Source organism: Vulpes vulpes, chromosome 4 (assembly GCF_048418805.1).
Source record: "Vulpes vulpes isolate BD-2025 chromosome 4, VulVul3, whole genome shotgun sequence".
In the NCBI taxonomy this organism is placed as follows: domain Eukaryota; kingdom Metazoa; phylum Chordata; class Mammalia; order Carnivora; family Canidae; genus Vulpes; species Vulpes vulpes.
Genome location: NC_132783.1, coordinates 26369400 through 26389824, shown reverse-complemented (window position 1 = coordinate 26389824; position 20425 = coordinate 26369400). Strand labels below are relative to the sequence as shown.

General features: G+C 39.9%; 2 protein-coding genes across 2 annotated transcripts in view; both read right to left on the bottom strand.

The window, feature by feature from the left end:
* Window positions 1–716: 716 nt before the first annotated feature.
* On the bottom strand, window positions 717–9269 carry LOC140598739 (rho GTPase-activating protein 20-like). Its single transcript, XM_072757268.1, has 5 exons — window positions 8729–9269; window positions 7727–7916; window positions 6385–6496; window positions 2155–2330; window positions 717–740 (listed from the first exon to the last, which is right to left on the bottom strand). Exons 2-5 carry the CDS (start codon window positions 7820–7822, stop codon window positions 717–719), a joined length of 408 nt encoding a protein of 135 aa, XP_072613369.1. The 5' UTR covers window positions 7823–7916; window positions 8729–9269.
* A 1325-nt stretch (window positions 9270–10594) lies between these two features.
* The window catches only part of LOC140598738 (rho GTPase-activating protein 20-like), a 41881-nt gene continuing 32050 nt past the window's right edge, over window positions 10595–20425 (bottom strand). Inside the window, exons 11-17 of the mRNA XM_072757267.1 lie at window positions 19550–19722; window positions 18076–18237; window positions 16194–16303; window positions 15488–15677; window positions 14163–14274; window positions 12124–12299; window positions 10595–10797 (exon numbers count right to left, since the gene is read on the bottom strand). Of these exons, the coding sequence (XP_072613368.1) occupies window positions 10600–10797; window positions 12124–12299; window positions 14163–14274; window positions 15488–15677; window positions 16194–16303; window positions 18076–18237; window positions 19550–19722 (1121 nt within the window). The 3' untranslated portion in view covers window positions 10595–10599. The remainder of the gene's footprint in view (window positions 10798–12123; window positions 12300–14162; window positions 14275–15487; window positions 15678–16193; window positions 16304–18075; window positions 18238–19549; window positions 19723–20425) is intronic.

The window sequence follows — 20425 nt, the reverse complement described above, 5'->3', positions numbered from 1 at the left end:
TTGCACCTACTCCAAAAGTTAGATTTATCAAAAGAGGCATGTAGCTAGAGCTGGTTACCGTGTCATTATAACCTTGGATTTTGGGCTAGACATCACAAATATTAACAAAAGGATACCTAAGATCTGGTGAAAGGAGACACAAATGGCGAAATCCTTCCTCCATGACTTAAAAGTAAAAGGCACTAAGAAACAGGAGACAATGATGGTTAAGAATGATTTGGTCGCCTCACTGAGCCTTTTTGTATCCCTCATAAAGTAAACATTTGCTTACTATTGTGAACTTCTAGATCTATTCTCAAATTTTTCATGTGATTTTTCTTTTGGAAACTGCCTTCATTAGGAGTGTGGTGAGGTAATCATCAGGAACAGGATGTTTTCTTTGGTAAACGTTATGAAAGTGTCAATGTATATTTTGAAATTTCTTATTATTATAGTAGTCACATTAGTACTAGTATTTTGCATGGAGTCTTCAGGTGGGAGGTGTGTGGTGAAAACAGAAAGTATCTCTAATGTAAGGGGCTTTTTCCTTCTACAGTATCTTCCTTAAATTTTTATTTCATGAAGTGTTTTCCATCTGACCAGTTCTTAAACAGTTATGCCTATGTTGGTTCTTGGGCAATCATAATGAAAGACACCATCACAGCTTGAGTAACTCATATGTGGATAAAGCTAGAACTTTCCCCACCTTTAAAACAGATGGTACCAGAAGAACAGATTCACTGTCCAAGTTCACTCTGTGCCTAGAATTTAGTTTCTCTTTTAGGATTCTGCATGATTTTATACTGGCTGATTTTCTGAAGATGCCTTCCATGAGTGGTCCTTTTTGATTGATAAAGGAAAACATATAATGTAGGAAAAAAAGAAGAGTATATGGCATTTCATATCTCAAGCCCAGAGCAAAAGCTTGCTTCCTTTTTGAAAGAGCTAGGCTATCGGATGGTATACAGTTTTAGAGCTGCAGAAGTAAAGTCAATTTAGATTCTTTAGTCAATGTGTCTCTATCGTTTCTACCCAAAATCCCCGTTACAGTCATACACTGAAACTTTGTAATCACTTATTTAAATCAGATTTTTTCATTGAATTTACTTTTAAATCAAGCTTCCGTGTTTCAAGGTCTTGTGGAATCCTCGCCGGGTCTCCTACTTTATCAGTCTTTTTTCATTATTCCCTTCCATAGATGCACTTCCCCATATATGGAAATCTTTTGTATACTCATTTCCCATTAGTTGATTCCTCTTTAAGTGATTGTATCCTCCAATCCTACTATCTCTATTTCCCTTCCTCTTTAAAAGAATAGCTCAAATGCTCTCTTATTCTCTGATTACATTCCCTTCATGAGTCTTTCAACCGTCCTTTGCTCTATCTTCATGCCCTCTCCCTGCAGTGTAGAAAGATAATAAGGGCTGGAGTCAGATGGACCAAGGGTTCAGAAACCTACTCTGCTTCTGATATATTGTGTGACCTGGGGCACATGCGAACTGTACTGAAAACTTTCTAATCCATTTATAATGTGTGGAGGATGACAGTTATAGCTACCCCCTAAAATTGCTGTGATGCAAGGACTGGGGTAGTAGCAAGCATGGAACTAACGTGGTTAATTTCTTCACACCTAGGATAACATTCCCAAATCTAGTGCAGGGTTGCAGAGGTCCTGGATACTCCGCAGTTTCCATACTGACAATTCAGTATACCGATTTCAGATAACACAGGCCAAACTCTGTGGCTGTCATTTAACATGCTCTTTTAGAATTAGCAGATTCATATATGCCTCAGGATGAGTCTTTATGCTTAGGTAAGATGTTTTCAGTTGTTAGATTAAGTAGACTCCATTGAAGGAGACCTGAGACTACTGTGAGTTCAGGAAGCCAACAGCAGAATGTGAAGATGATTCATGCACACAGAGTCCATTTTGACTGATCTGAACAGGCCTACATGGGTCTCTGTGGAAAGAAGTGGAATGGACAAAACGTCGTTCTGTGTATTGGTCTCATGACTCTGTAGGAGGTAAATCAAATGACACTAGCAAAGGTTCTCAGCCAAAGCCAGGTGCTGTCTAATGATTTCTCCATTTGTGGGTAGGTTTGCATGAGGACACTTGGCCTCTCCGAGGTCCCTCTCCTCAGGAAGGCAATAAAAGACCATACTGAGACCTACCAGTATTGGGAAGGGGAAGTTGTCCTTATGAAAGATATCCGTGAGGGAAACTCCAAAGAGCTGTCCTGGTTTTTCAGACAGTGCAGCTCTGCACTGGTTGTTCTGGCAAGTGCCAGCACAGTGGCAAAATGCCGAGTTCGTGAAAGCACTGCTTTCCTTGGTGTTCTGGTCTGAATCTAAGGAAGAAGGGAGATTAGTGTTTTTTTAATTCACTTAGACATATTTTCACCATTGCCATTATACAGCATGTTCATTGTATAGGCTAGAAGAGGGAAACTGAGTCATTTCTTGTGCAGAGCTCTCCACGTTCTGATATTGGCTAACAGCATCCTCATGGCATTGGTGAGTTCTTGCCAATAACATTCAGACTGATGGGTAAACCTGGGACTTGATCAGACTCAGGGTGATTATTTCCTTGGCCATCAGTTACTGCCATTACACTGATCTGGAGGCACTGAAACTGTAGATGTTTGCTTTCTACTGGTGTGATCAGTGGGTTCAGGTATCAGACCTGATTTTATTTTTTTATTTTTTATTTTTTTCTGATTTTAAAAGCTATAAGTTTTTGGTATGCAAATCAAGCTGAGTTTGGTAATCCTGTGCTTTCACAGCCAGGCTCCCCTCAGCCTCAGATTCTCTCCTTGGCTTTCTGAGTGCTCAAGTTTCTACCATCCAAAGGAATTGCCTCTCAGGACACAATCTGCCTGACCCCTACTTCTCTGGTTCCTCTGCTCTGGGCCATCTTCAAGGACGACTTTCTGCAGTCAGGGTCCTTGGGAAGTAGTCATCACATGCTGGCTATGTGGTGGCTGTGTTCTCTTGTCATACCCCACCAACCCACCCATAGATGATGTTTTTGGTTAAATAGGTTTAACATTTACTGAAAAGAGCCTAAGCCACAATGAAGTGTGGAAACACACTTCCTCACACACACACTCAAACATACATGTATATATACACCTACACACAAGTACAAGGCTTGAAAGAAAACATAGAAAATGCAAAACAATAAGAGGTTAGGAATGCATTTATAGACCACCAGTTTCCAGAGATGATTTTCAACTACTCAACATTCCCTATTGAAGGAAGAACTTTCCAAAGAAAAGGAGATCAGCAGTGAAAAGCTGAGTTCAAATTTCTACTGCTCAGCAGTGAATGTTTCCCTTTGAAGATACCTTAACATTGCTTAAATAACCGATTGCTTTAAGAGTCAACAGATGAGCCAAGCTGTCGAAGGATAAAAAGATGAGGAACATTTCAACAAATAACCTTAAACGCTGGGCAACTTGGCTTTTCTGGGATGTACTACGTGCATCAGCACCTCCACTCATGTGGGGCCAGCACTGCACCAGAAGCATCCATGTTCTGCGACTTAGCAAGCTCAGCATTTTAAAGCTTTGGTTTGCTCAACTTTAACGTAAATGATGCTGTCTACACCAAGTTAAACTAAATATATAAGATACTATTCAGCACAAGGCAATAAATGTTCCCAGGATCATTAATGAATGGGGTCGCTTCAAAAGGGTCGAATAATGTGAAATATATGGGGAAGAAAACTGGGAAAGTAAGAATTTCCTAGACCTATTTCACAAGGGAACCCTTCCTGGGAAAGGGAAAACAATGCATGGATCATATATTCTATATGCACTGATAGCAATCCCCGTCTACACGCTGGCATGATTCAGAAATGTACAGTTCTGTAGTTCTAAATAGCTCACTTGATGCCTAGTTTGATTCTCTGTTCTGAGACTGGTAGTGATTTAGGTTTTCTTAATTGCCCCCATGAGTGTGTCTATGTTCCGGAGTCTTCTGGTGCAGGACAAGTTGTAAAATGGTGAAGTGCCACTTATCTAATTGCTCTGTGTCATTGATGTATATAAATAGTTGCTGAGGTGTCCAAACTGCTCTCTGGTCCTGGGAAATTGGCCTGTACTCTTATTGCTGAGGCATGTCTTTCACACCCAGTGGCTTTTTATTTCTTCCATACTATTCTGGGACTGATGGAGATACATGTTCCATGTTGAGGTATTAGAAACTCTGCATGGACATAGAGGGCCCCATAGTTCTTAGACATGTCAGCTCACTATTCTGTGAGGATTTTCTGCTTCCATTTGGTTTCCATGCAGGAAATGGTGCAGATATCCCATGTACCTACCAAGGTTTTAGGCTTTTTTCCCGTGAGATTGCCACCGAAATCTTCTACTCTATGCCATGAATCATTTCTGTTTCCTTTAAAGCTAACACTGTAAAACTCATAAGCAACATGGAGATCCCTTTTCCTCATATTCTCCTCTTGCTTCTATGCCCTGAGGAGGTGATTTAATTGTCTCTGATGGCAGCTTAAGGTAGGAAGCAGGATGAGGGAAGGAATATCTCAGGTAAAAAAAAAAATTAGTATTTCAAAGATACTTCCTACCCTACTTGGAATACCCCTTAGGAAATGCTGGTGTACAGAACTGAGGATGAAAAGCCAGTGAAGGAAAGGATATGTGTGGTAGTGGTGCTGCTGTGAGTTTTATGATGTGTGGTCTCAAGAAATAATGCCTCCTTGTCTTGAAAACCACCACCTTTGGCGTGGTCCTTTGCACAGTCCTCTCCCACATTAAGTCTTGAAAAGTCCCTCTTGCCTCTGGGTAATCTTCCTCCACCATATGAAAGGAGGAGAAGCTATCTTATGGAAGACATGGGGACCAATTGAAAGCCAGCGCCAATACACAGAAACCTAGGTTAGCTCGACAGGAGCTGCAGGCTAACTGTAAGTGCACAGGTGACCTCAGCTGAAACCAGAACTGATCAAATGAGCTTCCACTGAAGGGTTATGTGAATCATAAACAAAGAAATGGTTGTCTAACCTACTGAGCTATGGAATTATTTTTATTATCCATAAAAAGGAAACAACACAACACAGTACAATACAATTCAAAAAGTATGTCATAGGATATGGTCGGCATTGAAGATAGAGGAGATAATTTGTGGGAAGATATCCTCAATATGAATATATGGGACCAAGGAAAATCTTTTGAATGCAAATAGCTGGGTCTTGGAAGGGGTTCATTTCTCATTCATTGGAAAAATAAAGAGGAGGTGTCAAGTGTCATTATGGAGATTCCAGTCTTCAGTGCCTTACTAAACTGTAGACATGTAGGTGGATGGACCACATGGGGACTTGGTAGCATTCTGCAGTTGTGCTCTTCTGGAAATCACTATCACTCTCAGTGGCTTGGATTCAACAGTTTGTTTTTCTGTCACTGACGACATGAAAAACAAACACTTGTCTTGCACCAGCATATTCTCTGACTTGGCACTAGACTCATCTTAATTCCTGATGACATGGATTACCCTAAAGATTTCCTGAACACAATGAGGTATATGTTGTAAAACGAAGACATCAAAAGTATGGAGGGATTGATGATATGTGTCTCCAGGTTCTGAATCTAAACTTTATTTACAAAATGGGGTGTTGCCAGTGAGCTGTGATTAGCTAGGCTCCAATAATACTCACACTAGTCTCAGGGGAACTTCTCCTAGTTTTATTATTTGCATTTTAGAAATGTTTTTACATCCTTTATGTTATTGAATCTTGACAACACTTCTAAGATTTAGGCATTATTTTTATCCACATTTTAGGCATGAATAAAGTGATACCGAGCTAGAGTAATTGGTCAAAGGTCATGTAGATGATCAACGGGGGGCACTGGAGTTTGTACTCTGGAGAAGTTGTTTGACATCAAGTCAAGTCCTTTTCTCTCAATGATGCTGGTTCTTTTCAACTCATTTTAAAGAGCACTGGAATCCTGTGGTGCCTCAAGAGCCATTGATCAAAAAGAGGATGGAGCAGGAATTAAAGCCCCGTGCTATGGTTTCAACCAGAGCAGATTTATATATTATAAGTAGAAATAAATAATTATGCATTATATGCTTACCCACATACAAAATATAATATAGATGCGGGATCCATTTAAAATTGTGTTTAAAAATATCCCCAAACACTGTATCATACCATGCTATCTCCTAATACTGCCAAAACGTCTTGAAGTTTCTAAGCTTTCGTGGGTCTCCAACAGTGTGAAACCTCCCTTGACCTGCTAGCCAGCCTTCAGAAGAAGGAGCAGCTGGGAATCATTGCCCTGGGGATGCTCTGGGCTCCAGAACAGGGCTAAGTATCTGCCATGACCCCTGGCAACCTTGCTGCCTGTGTCTCCCTAAAGCCTATTAAATTATCCACAGTACCTGCAGCCTTCTCATTGTAATGACAATTCTTTGAATTCTCTCCCAAGAGAGAAGTGATGTCTTCGCCAAATATCTTCAAGCAATTTTCAATCATAAACTGTATGAGAGAAGCCTGTAATGCAAAAAGAACACAGTGGGGTGCTCGTTTTCATATGGAAGAGTTATAGGTCACATTTTGTTTATAAACCTTGGATCTAACCAAAACTGTGAAAGACTTCTATGAAAAATTTAGAGTTGATAAAAATATATAGAAACCCAAGTTCTCTAATAAGATAACTTAGAGTGATACTTTCCATTGTACTTTGGGTACAGATTTTAAAATACTAGTAGTCAGTGGACTAAACTCCTAATTTGTGGCCTAGTTTAATACCTAACATTGTGATACCAATGGTTTCATCGTTAAAACTAAGACAGCTTTCAAAGTAACCTGCCTTCTTAAACTTTACTTATTGTGTAAAATTTTGCTTCTAGAAAATATTGGGTTGTAACTTAGGATAATATCTCATTAAAATGTGTAAAACATACATGAAATCCTATGAAATCCATTTCTAAAATAGGGAAGAATGTTTTTTGGAAAGTGGATATTCCTGTGGATTTTTCTTTTTTGATGTTTTCTTTTGCTTGGTTTTTGAGTAAAAATCACAAGTCTGGAGAGAAAACATGTCTGTCTGTCTAACCACAGTCCCTACTCATGTCTTGCTTTGCCGAATGCTGGCTCTCAGCATGAGCTTGGGGAAAAGCTGTCATCTTATTAGGTATGTGTGGCTTCATTAGGATGTTTTGTAATATCTCACTAGTTTCTGTCGGATGTAGCAGAGGCAAAACTGTAGCCAAGTATTTTTCTAAAAGAGCCACAACTTGCAGAGCAAGGCCAATGTGTTTGGAGCCATGGGCACTCATAGTGCCCGAGTTACCTAGGATGTGCCAGTAAGAACCACAGGAGCTGGGGGTTTTTACCATGAGGTCATGAGGAAGCCATGGCTTTGACCAAATTTCCAATCTCCCTCCTCAAGGATCAGACTGAGAGTTGAACCTTGGCTTGTCAAACTCCGAAGCCCAGGTCTTTTCTATCATATTATGCCACTCTCTCTCTCTTTTGTTTAGTGAGTCTAGTATTGAATCTCTTGGATGGGAAAGAAGCAACTCAACTGCTCTGCATTTTGCAATTTAACAACACCCCTTCCCATATTCCACCAGAGTAGGATAAAGAAGTCTGCCATTCCAAGGAAGGCAATGAAGATGTGCACTTTTCAGAACTGTTCCTTCGAATTTACTACTACACATTTCAGACTCAAAGCATGGATTCTAAACCACAGGGGACACATATGAGAGATCTCTCTACCTTCTTAATCAAGTTGTCTTCCAATTCAAAGCTGCAGGAAATGGGTGGACAAAGCAGACTTGGAGCTATACACATTGATAAATCATAAGCTGTCATCTGATTGGATGAGGATTGTTGCTCAATGTTGTAGAGCACGCCGAAAAGGTATCGCAAGAGAACAACATTCGCTTTTGGCAGCTGTGTTAGAAGCCTAAATCAGAAAGATGCACTTTTGAATAAGGCAAGTCATTGCACTTAGCAGCTTGAAGTATAGAGACGGAGAGCAGAGAACATCTCTCTAGATCCAGTATACAACCTGCTGTAGCAGAGTTCCAGGCATTAACGTATAGAAATATGTTTTATCGAATTCAATTTCTGAGCTAACCCTCTCTGGTTAAATGTTTGACAAACTGAAGGTTATACCCGGGCTGTTGATGCTCTGGCATCTCTCTTAGGCCACTGACTTTTGTCTACCAGTTTCATATATAAGAGAAGTTGTACAACGGCTTAGGAGTCTACTTAATAAGGTCAGGAGAAGTACAATAATAGCCATAAGGCATGCCTGTATTCTGAAACTGGCCTCCATGGGTGAGAAGAATTGAAACCATTTGGCATTGTATGTTCTCATTGATTTGGGGAATATAAATAATAGTGAAAGGGAATATAAGGGAAGGTAGAAGAAATGTGTGGGAAATATCAGAAAGGGAGATAGAACATAAAGACTCTTAACTCTGGGAAACGAACTAGGGGTGATGGAAGGGGAGGAGGGTGGGGGGTAGGGGTGAATGGGTGACGGGCACTGAGGATGAGGGTGAATGGGATGAGCACTGGGTGTTATTCTGTATGTTGGCAAATTGAACACAAATAAATAACAATTAAATATATTATTAAAAAAAGAAACCATTTGGCATTGAATGTTATTTTAGTGGTCAAAGTGGCAAGAAGGAAGCCAATATTTTCCTAATAGTATATTGGCTGTATTTCTGAGCCATGACCAGAGTAGAGTAATTATTGCATCATTACCTCCGGGCTGCATTTATTTTTTCCTTCTCAGTGACTTCGTCAAGAACACAAAGCCATTTTTCGTAGAGGTCCGATGAAAGTAAACTTCCTTCGATATTTTCAAGAAAATCCTTATGTGGATAAAAAAAAACACACACACACAAATATACACAGAAACACACACACACACATATGTATATTTAATACAAAATATATATTGGAAATATCACAGAGAAAACACTTAGCTGAAAACTTCAGTTGATTCCTACTTCCTTCATAGATACCCAAACTGTGACCCACATGGGGCTAAGCTCTGACTCTCCATTGACTTGCACGTGCAAAAGCAGGTGTGTGGCTTTTCTCTGACAAAAATGAAAGCATCAAAGCAGAGCATAGCCTTCAGTGGAAAGGAAGACAAAGCTCCCTTCTATCATAGGGCACTTGCTCTTTTGTGTGCTTTTCTGCAAACTACTACAAAAGCTACTCTCATAATTGCATCATTCTTCCTTTCCTGAACTATACAAAAGTAGAGAATCTAATGGCAAACTAATGATGTATTCATTTCTAGTGTAGGATGTATTCATTTCTAGTGTAGGTCAATTCTCCAGATAGTTTGACATGATACTATTCAGACCAAGGTTGCAGAGTCTGTTCCTCCACAAAGATTAGTCAACTTTAAGTAGGGAAAGCTTCAGAAATGTCTAAGAACTCTATGCACACGTGGTCACCATCTTCCTAGCCTGTGCCTATAACACGGGAATAGAAAAGACCCTACTAAGTCTTGCTAGAAACATCAATTCCATGTGTGCACCTTCAAGAGGGCAACACTTACCATGGTATTCAAGTACCTAATGGATGATCATTCTTTTCCTTGTGTCTTGATGCCTATATATATATTTGCTGTGTGTTTTACTCTAGCCCAGTGTAGTAGTGGTCAGAGACTATTGGTATCTTTTGTGTAGTTAAACAGTAATGGGGGACAAGGAAAGACCAAATGTGGCAAGGAAGGACCACATATGACCTTGATTCTAAGAGTGTCATCATTACTGCCTTCACATAGTTTTGTTCAGAGCTAGATGGATTAAATTCTTTGTTCTAGTTCTCACTTCTTTCTCCATTCCCATTTTAGCAATAGAATGGGATATCTGTGATGTAGCTGTATAATTTCCAAATTAATCTAGTTCTTGAGTCCTTCTACTGAATTTTCAGAATACCAAAGTACTTTTGTCTCTTGCACCTACTCCAAAAGTTAGATTTATCAAAACAGGCATGTATCTAGAGCTGGTTACCATGTCGTTATAACCTTGGATGGTGGGATAGACATCTCAAACATTAACTAAAGGATGCCTAGGATGTGGTGAAAGGAGACACAAATGGCGAAATCCTTCCTCCATGACTTATAATGTAAAAGGCACTAAGAAACAGGAGACAATGCGACAATGATGGTTAAGAATGATTGGTTGCCTCACTGAGCCTTTTTTAGATTCCTCATAAAATAAACATTTGCTTACTATTGTGAACTTCCATACCTATCTTCAAATGTTTAATATGATTTTTCTTTTGGAAACTGCCTTCATTAGGAGTGTGGTGAAGAAGCCATCAAAAGCAGGATGTTTGCTTTGGTAAACATTATGTATGTATCAGTGTATATTTTGAAATTTCTTATTATTACTAGTAATCATATTAGTATTAGTATTTTGCATGGAGTCTTCAGGGGCGTGGTGTGTGGTGAAAACAGAAAGTATTTCTAATGTATTGGGCTTTTAACTCCTACAGTAGATTCCTTAAATTTTGAATTCATGAAGTGTTTTCCGAATTGAGAAGTTCTCAATCAGTTCTGCCCATGTCGCTCCTTGGGCAATCATAATGAGAGACACCAATCACAGCTTGACTTACTCATGTGCGGATAAAGTTAGAACTTTCCCCACCTTTAAAACAAATGCTACCACAAGAACAGATTTGCTGTAATGCCTCACTCTGTCTCCAGAATTTAGTTTCTTCCTTAGGATTCTGCATGCCTTTATACTACCTGGTTTTCTGAATATGCCTTCCGTGAGTGGTCCTTTCTCATTGATAAAGGACAGCATATCCTGAGAGAAAAAAAGAAGAGTATATGGCATTTCATATCCCAAGCCCAGAGTAAAAGCTTGCTACCTTTTTGAAAGAGCTAGGCAATGTGATGGTATACGGTGTTAGAGCTGGAAGGACTAAAGTCAATTTAGATTCTTTAATCAATGTCTCCCTATAGTTTCTACCCAACATCCACCTGACAGTCATACGCTGAAACATTGTAATCACTTATTTTAATCAGATTTTTTTCTCATTGAATTTACCCTTTTAAATCGAACTCCCGTGTTTCAAGGCCTTGTGGAATCCTCGCCTGATTCCTTGTGGAATCAGTCTTGATTCCTTATTCCCTTACATAGATGCACTTCCCCAAGTATGGAAATCTTTTTGCCATACTCATTTCCCATTTGTTGATTCTTCTTTAAGTGATGGTATCCTCCATTGCAACTATCTCTATTTCCCTTCTTCCTTAAAAAAAAAAAAAGCTCAAATGCTCTCTTCTTATTAACTGATTACATTTCCTTCATGAGTCTTTCACTGTCCTTTGCTCTATGTTCATGTCCTCTCCCTGCAGTGTAGAAAGATAATAAGGGCTGGAGTCTGATAGACCAAGGGATCGGAAACCTATTATGCTTCTGATCATTTGTGTGACCTGGGGCAAATGTGAACTGTACTGAAAGCTTTCAAATTCATTTTTAAAGTGGGAGGATGATACTTCTAGCTACCCCCTAAAATGGATGTGATGCAAGGACTGGGGAAGCAGCAAGCATGGAACTAACGTGGTCAATTTCTTCACACCTTGGATAACATTCCCAAATCTAGTGCAGGGTTGCAGAGGTCCTGGGTACTCAGGAAATTTCCACAATGACAATTCAGTACACCGATTTGAGATAACAAGGGCAAACTCTGTGGCTGTCATTTAACATCCTCTTTTAGAATTAGCAGATTCTTATATGCCTCAGGATGAGTCTTTATGCTTAGGTAAGATGTTTTCAGTTGTTAGATTAAGTAGACTCCGTTGAAGGAGACCTGAGACTACTGTGAGTTCAGGAAGACAACAGCAGAATGTGAAGATGATTCATGCACACAGAGTCCATTTTGACTGATCTGAACAGGCCTACATGGGTCTCGGTGGAAACAAGTGGAAGGGACAAAACGTTGTTCTGCTGTATTGGCCAAATGACTCTGCAGTAGGTAAATCAAATGACACTAGCAAAGCTTCTCAGCCAAAGCGAGGGAATGTCTAATGATTTATCCATTTGAGGGTTGGTTTGCATGAGAACACTTGGCCCCTCCGCGGTCCTTCTCCTCAGGAAGGTAAAAAAAAAAACGACCAAACTGAGACCTACCAGTATGGGTAAGGGCAAGATGTCCTTATCAAAGATATCCGTAAGGGAAACTCCAAAGAGCTCTCCTGGTTCTTCAGACAGCACAGCTGTGCACTGGTTGTTCTGGGACGGGCCAATGCGCTGGCAAAAGGCCGAGTCTCTGAAAGCAGTGCTTTTCATGGTCTTCTGGTCTGAATCTAAGGAAGAAGGGAGATTAGTGTGTTTTAATTCACTTAGCCTTATTTTCACCATTGCCATTATACAGCATGTTCATTGTAGGGGCTAGAAGAGGGAAACTGAGTCATTTATTGTGTAAAACTCTCCATGTTCTAATGTGGCTAAGAGGGTCCTCATGGCATTGATGAGTTCTTGCTCCTATCGTTCAGACTGATGGTTCAACCTTGGGACTTGATCAGATTGAAGGTCAGAATTTCCTGCCATCAGTTACTGTCTTTGCAATGCAACAGGAGACACTGAACCTGTAGACGTTTGTCTTCTACTGGAGTGATCAGTGGGTTCAGCTGTCAGATATGATTTTAAAAGCCAGAAGGATTTGTATGCAAATCAGGCTGAGATTAGTAATCCTCTGGTTTCAAATCCAGTCTGAGACCAGAACTGCTCAGATGAGTCTCCACTGAAGTGTTATGTGAATCGTAACCAAAGAAATGGTTGTCTAACCTACTGAGCAATGGAATGATTTTTATTATCCATATAAAAGTATACAACACAACACAGTACAATACAATTCAAAAAGTAGGTCATAGGATATGGTAGGCAGTGAAAAGGGGAGATAATTTGTGGAAGATTCCTCAATATGAATATATGGGACCAAGGAAAAAACTTTAAATGGAAATAGCTGGGTCTTGGAAGGGGTTCATTTCTCATTCATTGGAAAAAACAGAAAAAGAAGTGTCAAGGGTCATTATGGAGATTCCAGTCTTCAGTGCCTTACTAAACTGTAGACATGTAGGTGGATGGACCACATGGGGACTTGGTAGCATTCTGCAGTTGTGCTCTTCTGGAAATCACTATCACTCTCACTGGCTTGGATTCAACAGTTTGATTTTCTGTCACGGACGACATGAAAAACAAACACTTGTCTTGCACCAGCATATTCTCAGACATGGTACTAGACTCATCTTAATTCCTGATGACATGGATTATCCAAAAGCTTCCCTCAACACAATGAGGTATATGTCGTAAAACGAAGACATGTCAAAAGTATGGAGGGATTGATGATATGTGTCTCCAGGTTTTGAATCTAAACTCCAATTTACAAAAAATGGGGTGTTGCCAGTGAGCTGTGATTTGCTAGGCTCCAATAATACTCGCACTAGGCTCAGGGGAACTTCTCCTAGTTCTATTAATTGTGTTTTAGAAACGTTTTTACATCCTTTATGTTATTGAATCTTGACAACACTTCTAAGATTTAGGCATTATTTTTATCCACATTTTAGGCATGAAAAAAGTGATACCGAGCTAGAGTAATTGGTCAAAGGTCATGTAGATGATCAACGGGGGGCACTGGAGTTTGTACTCTGGAGAAGTTGTTTGACATCAAGTCAAGTCCTTTTCTCTCAATGATGCTGGTTATTTTCAACTCATTTTAAAGAGCACTGGAATCCTGTGGTGCCTCAAGAGCCATTGATCAAAAAGAGAATGGAGCAGGAATTAAAGCCCCGTGCTATGGTTTCAACCAGAGCAGATTTATATATTATAAGTAGAAATAAATAATTATGCATTATATGCTTACCCACATACAAAATATAATATAGATGCGGGATCCATTTAAAATTGTGTTTAAAAATATCCCCAAACACTGTATCATACCATGCTATCTCCTAATACTGCCAAAACGTCTTGAAGTTTCTATGCTTTCGTGGGTCTCCAACAGTGTGAAACCTCCCTTGACCTGCTAGCCAGCCTTCAGAAGTAGGAGCAGCTGGGAATCATTGCCCTGGGCATGCTCTGGGCTCCAGAGCAGGGCTAAGTATCTGCCATGACCCCTGGCAACCTTGCTGCCTGTGTCTCCCTAAAGCCTATTAAATTATCCACAGTACCTGCAGCCTTCCCATTGTTATGACAACTCTTTGAATTCTCTCCCAAGAGAGAAGTGATGTCTTCGCCAAATATCTTCAGGCAATTTTCGATCAAAAACTGTATGAGAGAAGCCTGTAATGCAAAAAGAACACAGTGGGGTGCTCTTTTTCATATGGAAGAGTTATAGGTCACATTTTGTTTATAAACCTTGGATCTAACCAAAACTGTGAAAGACTTCTATGAAAAATTCAGAGTTGATAAAAATATATAGAAACCCAAGTTCTCTAATAAATAACATAGAGTGATGCTTTCCATTGTACTTTGAGTACAGATTTTAAAATACTACTAGACAGAGGGCTAAACTCCTACTTTGTGGCCTAATTTAATACCTAACATTGTGATACCAAAGGTTACATCTTTAAAACTAGGATAGTTTTCAAAGTAACCCACTTTCTAAAAGTTTACTTATTTTCTAAAATTTTGCTTCCAGAAAATATTGGGTTGTAACTTAGGAAAATAACTGATTTAGATGTATAAAGCAGTGACAAAATCCTATGATATCCATTTCTTAAATATGGACAAATATTTTTTGGAAAGTGGATATTCCTGTGGATTTTTTTTGAAGTTTTCTTTTGTTTTGTTTTTGAGTAAAAACTCACAGGGCTGGGGAGAAAACATGTTTGTCTAGCCGCAGTCCCTTCTCATGTCTTACTTTGAATAATGCTGGCTCTTGGCATGAGCTTGGGGAAGCTGTCATCTTATTAGGTATGTGTGGCTTCATCAGGATGTTTTGGAATATCTCACTAGTTTCTGTCTGATGTAGCGGAGGCAAAAGAGTAGTCAAGTGTTTTTCTAAATGAGCCACAACTTGCAGAGCAAAGCTATGTGTTTGGAGCCATGGGTGCTCTTAGTGCCCAAGCCACCTAGGATGTGCCAGTAACGACCACAGGAACTGGGGGTTGTTACCATTGTGTCATGAGGAAACCATGTCTTTGCGCAAGGTTACAAGCTCTCCCTCAAGGATCAGGCTGAGATTTGAACCTTGGCTTGTCAAACTCCGGAGCCCAGGTCTTTTCTACCATATTACATCACTCCTCTCTCTTTTGTTTAGTCAGTCTAGTATTGAATCTCCTGGATGGGAAATAAGTGACTCAACTGCTCTGCGTTTCCCACTTTAAGACCCCTTCCCATATTCCACCAGAGAAGGATAACAAACCTGCCATTCCAAGAAAGCCTAGGAAGATGTGCACTTTTCAGAACTGATCCATCCAATTTACTACTACACATTTCAGATTCAAAGCCTGGATTATAAACCCGAGGGGACACATATGAGAGCTCTCCCTACCTTTTTTTTGAAGTTCTCTTCCAATTCCAACCTGCAGGAATTAGGTGGATAAAGAAGGCTTGGGGCTATACACACTGATAATTCATAAGCTGTCATCTGATTGGATGAGGATTGTTGCTCAATGTTGTAGAGCACTCCGAAAAGGTATCGCAAGAGAACAACGTTCACTTTTGGCAGCTGGGCTAGAAGCCTGAAGTCAGAAAGATGCACTTTTGAATAAGGCAAGTCACTGCACTTAGCAGCTGGAAGTATAGAGATGGAGAGCAGAGAACATCTTTCTAGATCTAGTATACAGCCTGCTGTAGCAGAGTTCCAGGCATGAACGTATACAAAAATGTTTTACCGAATTCAATTTCTGAGCTAACCCACTCCGTTTAAATGTTTGACAAACTTTAGGTTATGCCACTGGCTGTTGATGCACTGGCATCTCTTTGGCCACTGACTTTTGTCTACCAGTTTCATATATTCAGAAGTTATACAATGACTAATGAGTCAATGTTAATAAGGTCAGGAGAAGTACAATAATAGCCGTAAGGCATGTCTCTATTCTGAAACTGCCCTCCATGGGTGACAAGAATTGAAACTATGTGGCATTGAATGTTATTTTAGTGGTCAAAGTGGCAAGAAGTAAACCAATATATTCCTAATAGTATATTGGCTGTATTTCTGAGCCATGACCAGAGTAGAGTAATTATTGCATCATTACCTCTGGGCTGCATTTATTTTTTTCTTCTCTGTCACTTCGTCAAGAACACGAAGCCATTTTTCATAGAGGTCCGATGAAAGTAAACTGCCTTCAATATTTTCAAGAAAATCCTTATGTGGATAAAAGAAAAATACACACAGACACACTCACATATACAAAATATATATTGGAAATATTACAGAGAAAACACTTAGTTGCAAACTTCAGTTCAGTCTTACTTCCGTCATAGATACCCAAACTGTGACCCACATGGAACTCTGCTCTGATTCTCCATTGACTTGTACGTGCAAAAGCAGGTGTGTGGATTTTCTCCAACAAACATGAAAGCATCAAAGCAGAGCCTAGGCTTCAGTGTAAATGAGGACAAAGCTCCCTTGTATCATATAGCACTTACTCTTTTGTGTGCTTTTCTGCAAACTACTACATAAGCTACTCTCATAATTGTATCATTCTTCCTTTCCTGAACTATACAAAAGTAGAGAGTCTAATGGCAAACTCGTGATGGTCCTGAGGATGTATTCATTTCTAGTGTAGGCCAATTCTCCAGATAGTTTGGCATGATACTATTCAGGCCAAGGTTGCAGAGTCTGATTCTCCACAAAGATTAGTCAACTTTAAGTAGGGAAAGCTTCAGGAATGTCTAAGAACTCTATGCACACGTGGTCACCATCTTCCTAGTCTGTGCCTATAACACAGGAATAGAAAAGACCCTATTAAACCTTGCTAGAAACATCAATTCCATGTGTGCACCTTCAGGAGGGCAACACTTATCATGCTATTCGAGTACCTAATGTATCATCATTCTTTCCCCTGTCTCTTGATGCCTATATATATATTTAGTGGTGTGTTTTACTGGACCTCAGTGTAGTAGTGGTCAGGGACTATTGGTATCTTTCATATAGTTGAACAGAAATGAGGGACAAGAAAAGACCAAATGTGACAAGGAAGGACCACATATGACCTTGATTGTAAGAGTGTCATCATTACTGCCTTAACTTAGTTTTGTTGAGAGCTGATAGCAAGTGCCAAGGTAGATGGATTAAATTCTCTATTCTAGTTCTCACTTCTTTCTCCATTCCCATTTTAGCAATAGAATGGGATATCTGTGATGTAGCTGTATAATTTCCAAATTAATATAGTTCTTGAGTTGATCTATTGAATTTTCAGAATTCCAATCTACTTTTGTCTGTTGCACCTACTCCAAAAGTTAGGTTTATCAAAACTGGCATGTAGCAAGAGCTGGCTAACATGTCGTTATAACCTTGGATGGTGGGCTAGACATCACAAATATTAACTAAAGGATGCCTAGGATGTGGTGAAAGGAGACACAAATGGCAAAATCATTCCTCCATGACTTATAAAGTAAAAGGCATCAAGAAACAGGAGACAATGCGACAATGATGGTTAAGAATGATTTGGTCACCTCACTGAGCCTTTTTGGATTCCTCATAAAGTAAACATTTGCTTACTATTGTGAAATTCCCTACCTATTCTCAAATTTTTCGTATGATTTTTCTTTTGGAAACTGCCTTCATTAGGATCGTGGTGAGGATGTCATCCAAAGCAGGATGTTTGCTTTGGTAAATATTATGTATGTGTGAGTGTATATTTTGAAATTTCTTAGTATTAATAGTATCATATTAGTATTAGTATTTTGCATGGAGTCCTCAGGTAGGCTGTTTGTGGTGAAAACAGAAAGTATTTCTAATGTATGGGGCTTTTAACTCCTACAGTAGCTTCCTTAAATTTGATTTCATGAAGTGTTTTCCAGTTTGACAAGTTCTTAATCAGTTATGCCTATGTTGGTTCCTGGGCAATCATAATGAAAGACACCATCACAGCTTCAGTTACCCATGTGTGGTAAAGCTAGACCTTTCCCCACCTTTAAAACACATGCTACCACATGAACAGATTTGCTGTAACAGTTAACTCTGTCCCCAGAATTTAGTTTCTCTTTTAGGATTCTGCAGGATTTTATACAGGCTGATTTTCTGAAGATGCCTTCCAGGAGTGGTCCTTTCCGATTGATCACGGAAAGCATATCCTGTAGGAAAAAAAGAAGAGCATATACATTTTGTATCCCAAGCCCAGAGCAGAAGCTTGTTTCCTTTTAGAAAGAGCTAGGCTATTGGATGGTGTACGGTTTTAGAGCTGGAAGGACTAAAGTCAATTTAGATTCTTTAGTCAATGTCTCTCTATAGTTTCTACCCAAAAATCCACCGTACAGTCATACACTGAAACATTGTAATCACTTATTTTAATCAGCTTTTTCATTGAATTTGCCCTTTTAAATCAAACTTCTGTGTTTCAAGGCCTTTGTGGAATCCTCACCTGTCTCCTACTTTACCAGTCTTGGCTCCTTATTCTCTTACATAGATGCTCTTCCCCCAGTATGGAAATCTTTTTGCCATACTCATTTCCCATTTGTTGATTCCTCTTTAAGTGATTGTATCCTCCATTCCAACTGTCTCTATTTCCCTTCTTCCTTAAAAAAAAAAAGCTCAAAAGCTCTCTTCTTATTATCTGATTACATTTCCTTCATGAGTCTTTCACTGTCCTTTGCTCTATCTTCATGTCCCCTCCCTGCAGTGTAGAAAGATAATAAGGGCTGGAGTCCAATAGACCAAGGGATCGGAAACCTATTATGCTTCTGATCATTTGTGTGACCTGGGGCAAATGTGAACTATACTGAAAGCTAATTCATTTGTAAAGTATGGAGGATAATACTTCTAGCTACCCCCTAAAATTGATGTGATGCAAGGACGGGGTAGTAGCAAGCATGGAACTAACGTGGTTAATTTCTTCACACCTAGGATAACATTCCCAAATCTAGTGTAGGGTTGCAGAGGTCCTGGGTACTCAGGAAATTTCCACACTGACAATTCAGTACACCGATTTGAGATAACAAGGGCAAACTCTGTGGCTGTCATTTAACATCCTCTTTTAGAATTAGCAGATTCTTATATGCCTCAGGATGAGTCTTTATGCTTAGGTAAGATGTTTTCAGTTGTTAGATTAAGTAGACTCCGTTGAAGGAGACCTGAGACTACTGTGAGTTCAGGAAGACAACAGCAGAATGTGAAGATGATTCATGCACACAGAGTCCATTTTGACTGATCTGAACAGGCCTACATGGGTCTCGGTGGAAACAAGTGGAATGGGCAAAACGTTGTTCTGCTGTATTGGCCAAATGACTCTTCAGTAGGTAAATCAAATGACACTAGCAAAGCTTCTCAGCCAAAGCCAGGGACTGTCTAATGATTTCTCCATTTGAGGGTAGGTTTGCATGAGAACACTTTGCCTCTCCAAGGTCCCTCTCCTCAGGAAGGTAAAAAAAAGACCAAACTGAGACCTACCAGTATTGGGAAGGGCAAGTTGTCCTTATCACATATATTTGTGAGTGAAACCCCAAAGAGCTGTTGTGGTATTGCCGATGGTGCAACTCTGCACTGGTTTTTCTGGCAAGTGCCAGAGCGCCGCCAAAAGGCCCAGTCTCTGAAAGCAGTGCTTTTCATGGTCTGGCCTGAATCTAAGGAAGAAGGGAGATTAGTGTATTTTAATTCACTTAGCATTATTTTCACCATTGCCATTTTGCAGCGTGTTCGTTGTAGTGGCTAGAAGAGTGAAACTGAGTCATTTGTTGTGTAGAACTCTCCACGTCCTGATGTTGGCTAACAGCATCCTCATGGCATTGATAAGTTCTTGGTCATATCCTTCAGACTGATGGTTAAACCTAGAGACTCGATCAGACTCAAGGTGAGTACTCCCTGTGTCATCAGTTACTGCCAGTTACAAGGCATCAGGAGGCACTGAACCTGTAGATGTGTTTTCTACTGGAGTGATCAGTGGGTTCAGGTGTCAGATCTGATTTTAAAAGCTAGAAGGATTTGGTATGCAAATCAGGCTGAGTTTGGTAATCCTCTGCTTTCACAGCCAGTCTCCCCTCAGCCCCAGATTTCCTCTTTGGTTTCTGAGTGCTCAAGTTTCTACCATCCAAAGGATCTGCTTCTCAGGACACAATCTGCCTGAGCCCTACTTCTATGTTCCTCTGCTCTGGGCCATCTTCAAGGATGACTTGCTGCAGTCAGGGTCCTTGGGATGTTGTCATTACATGCTGGCTATGTGGTGGCTGTGTTTTCTTGTCATATCCCACTAACCCACCCAGAGATGATGTTTTTGGTTAAATAGGTTTAACATTTACTGAAAGGAGCCTAAACCACAATGAAGTGTGG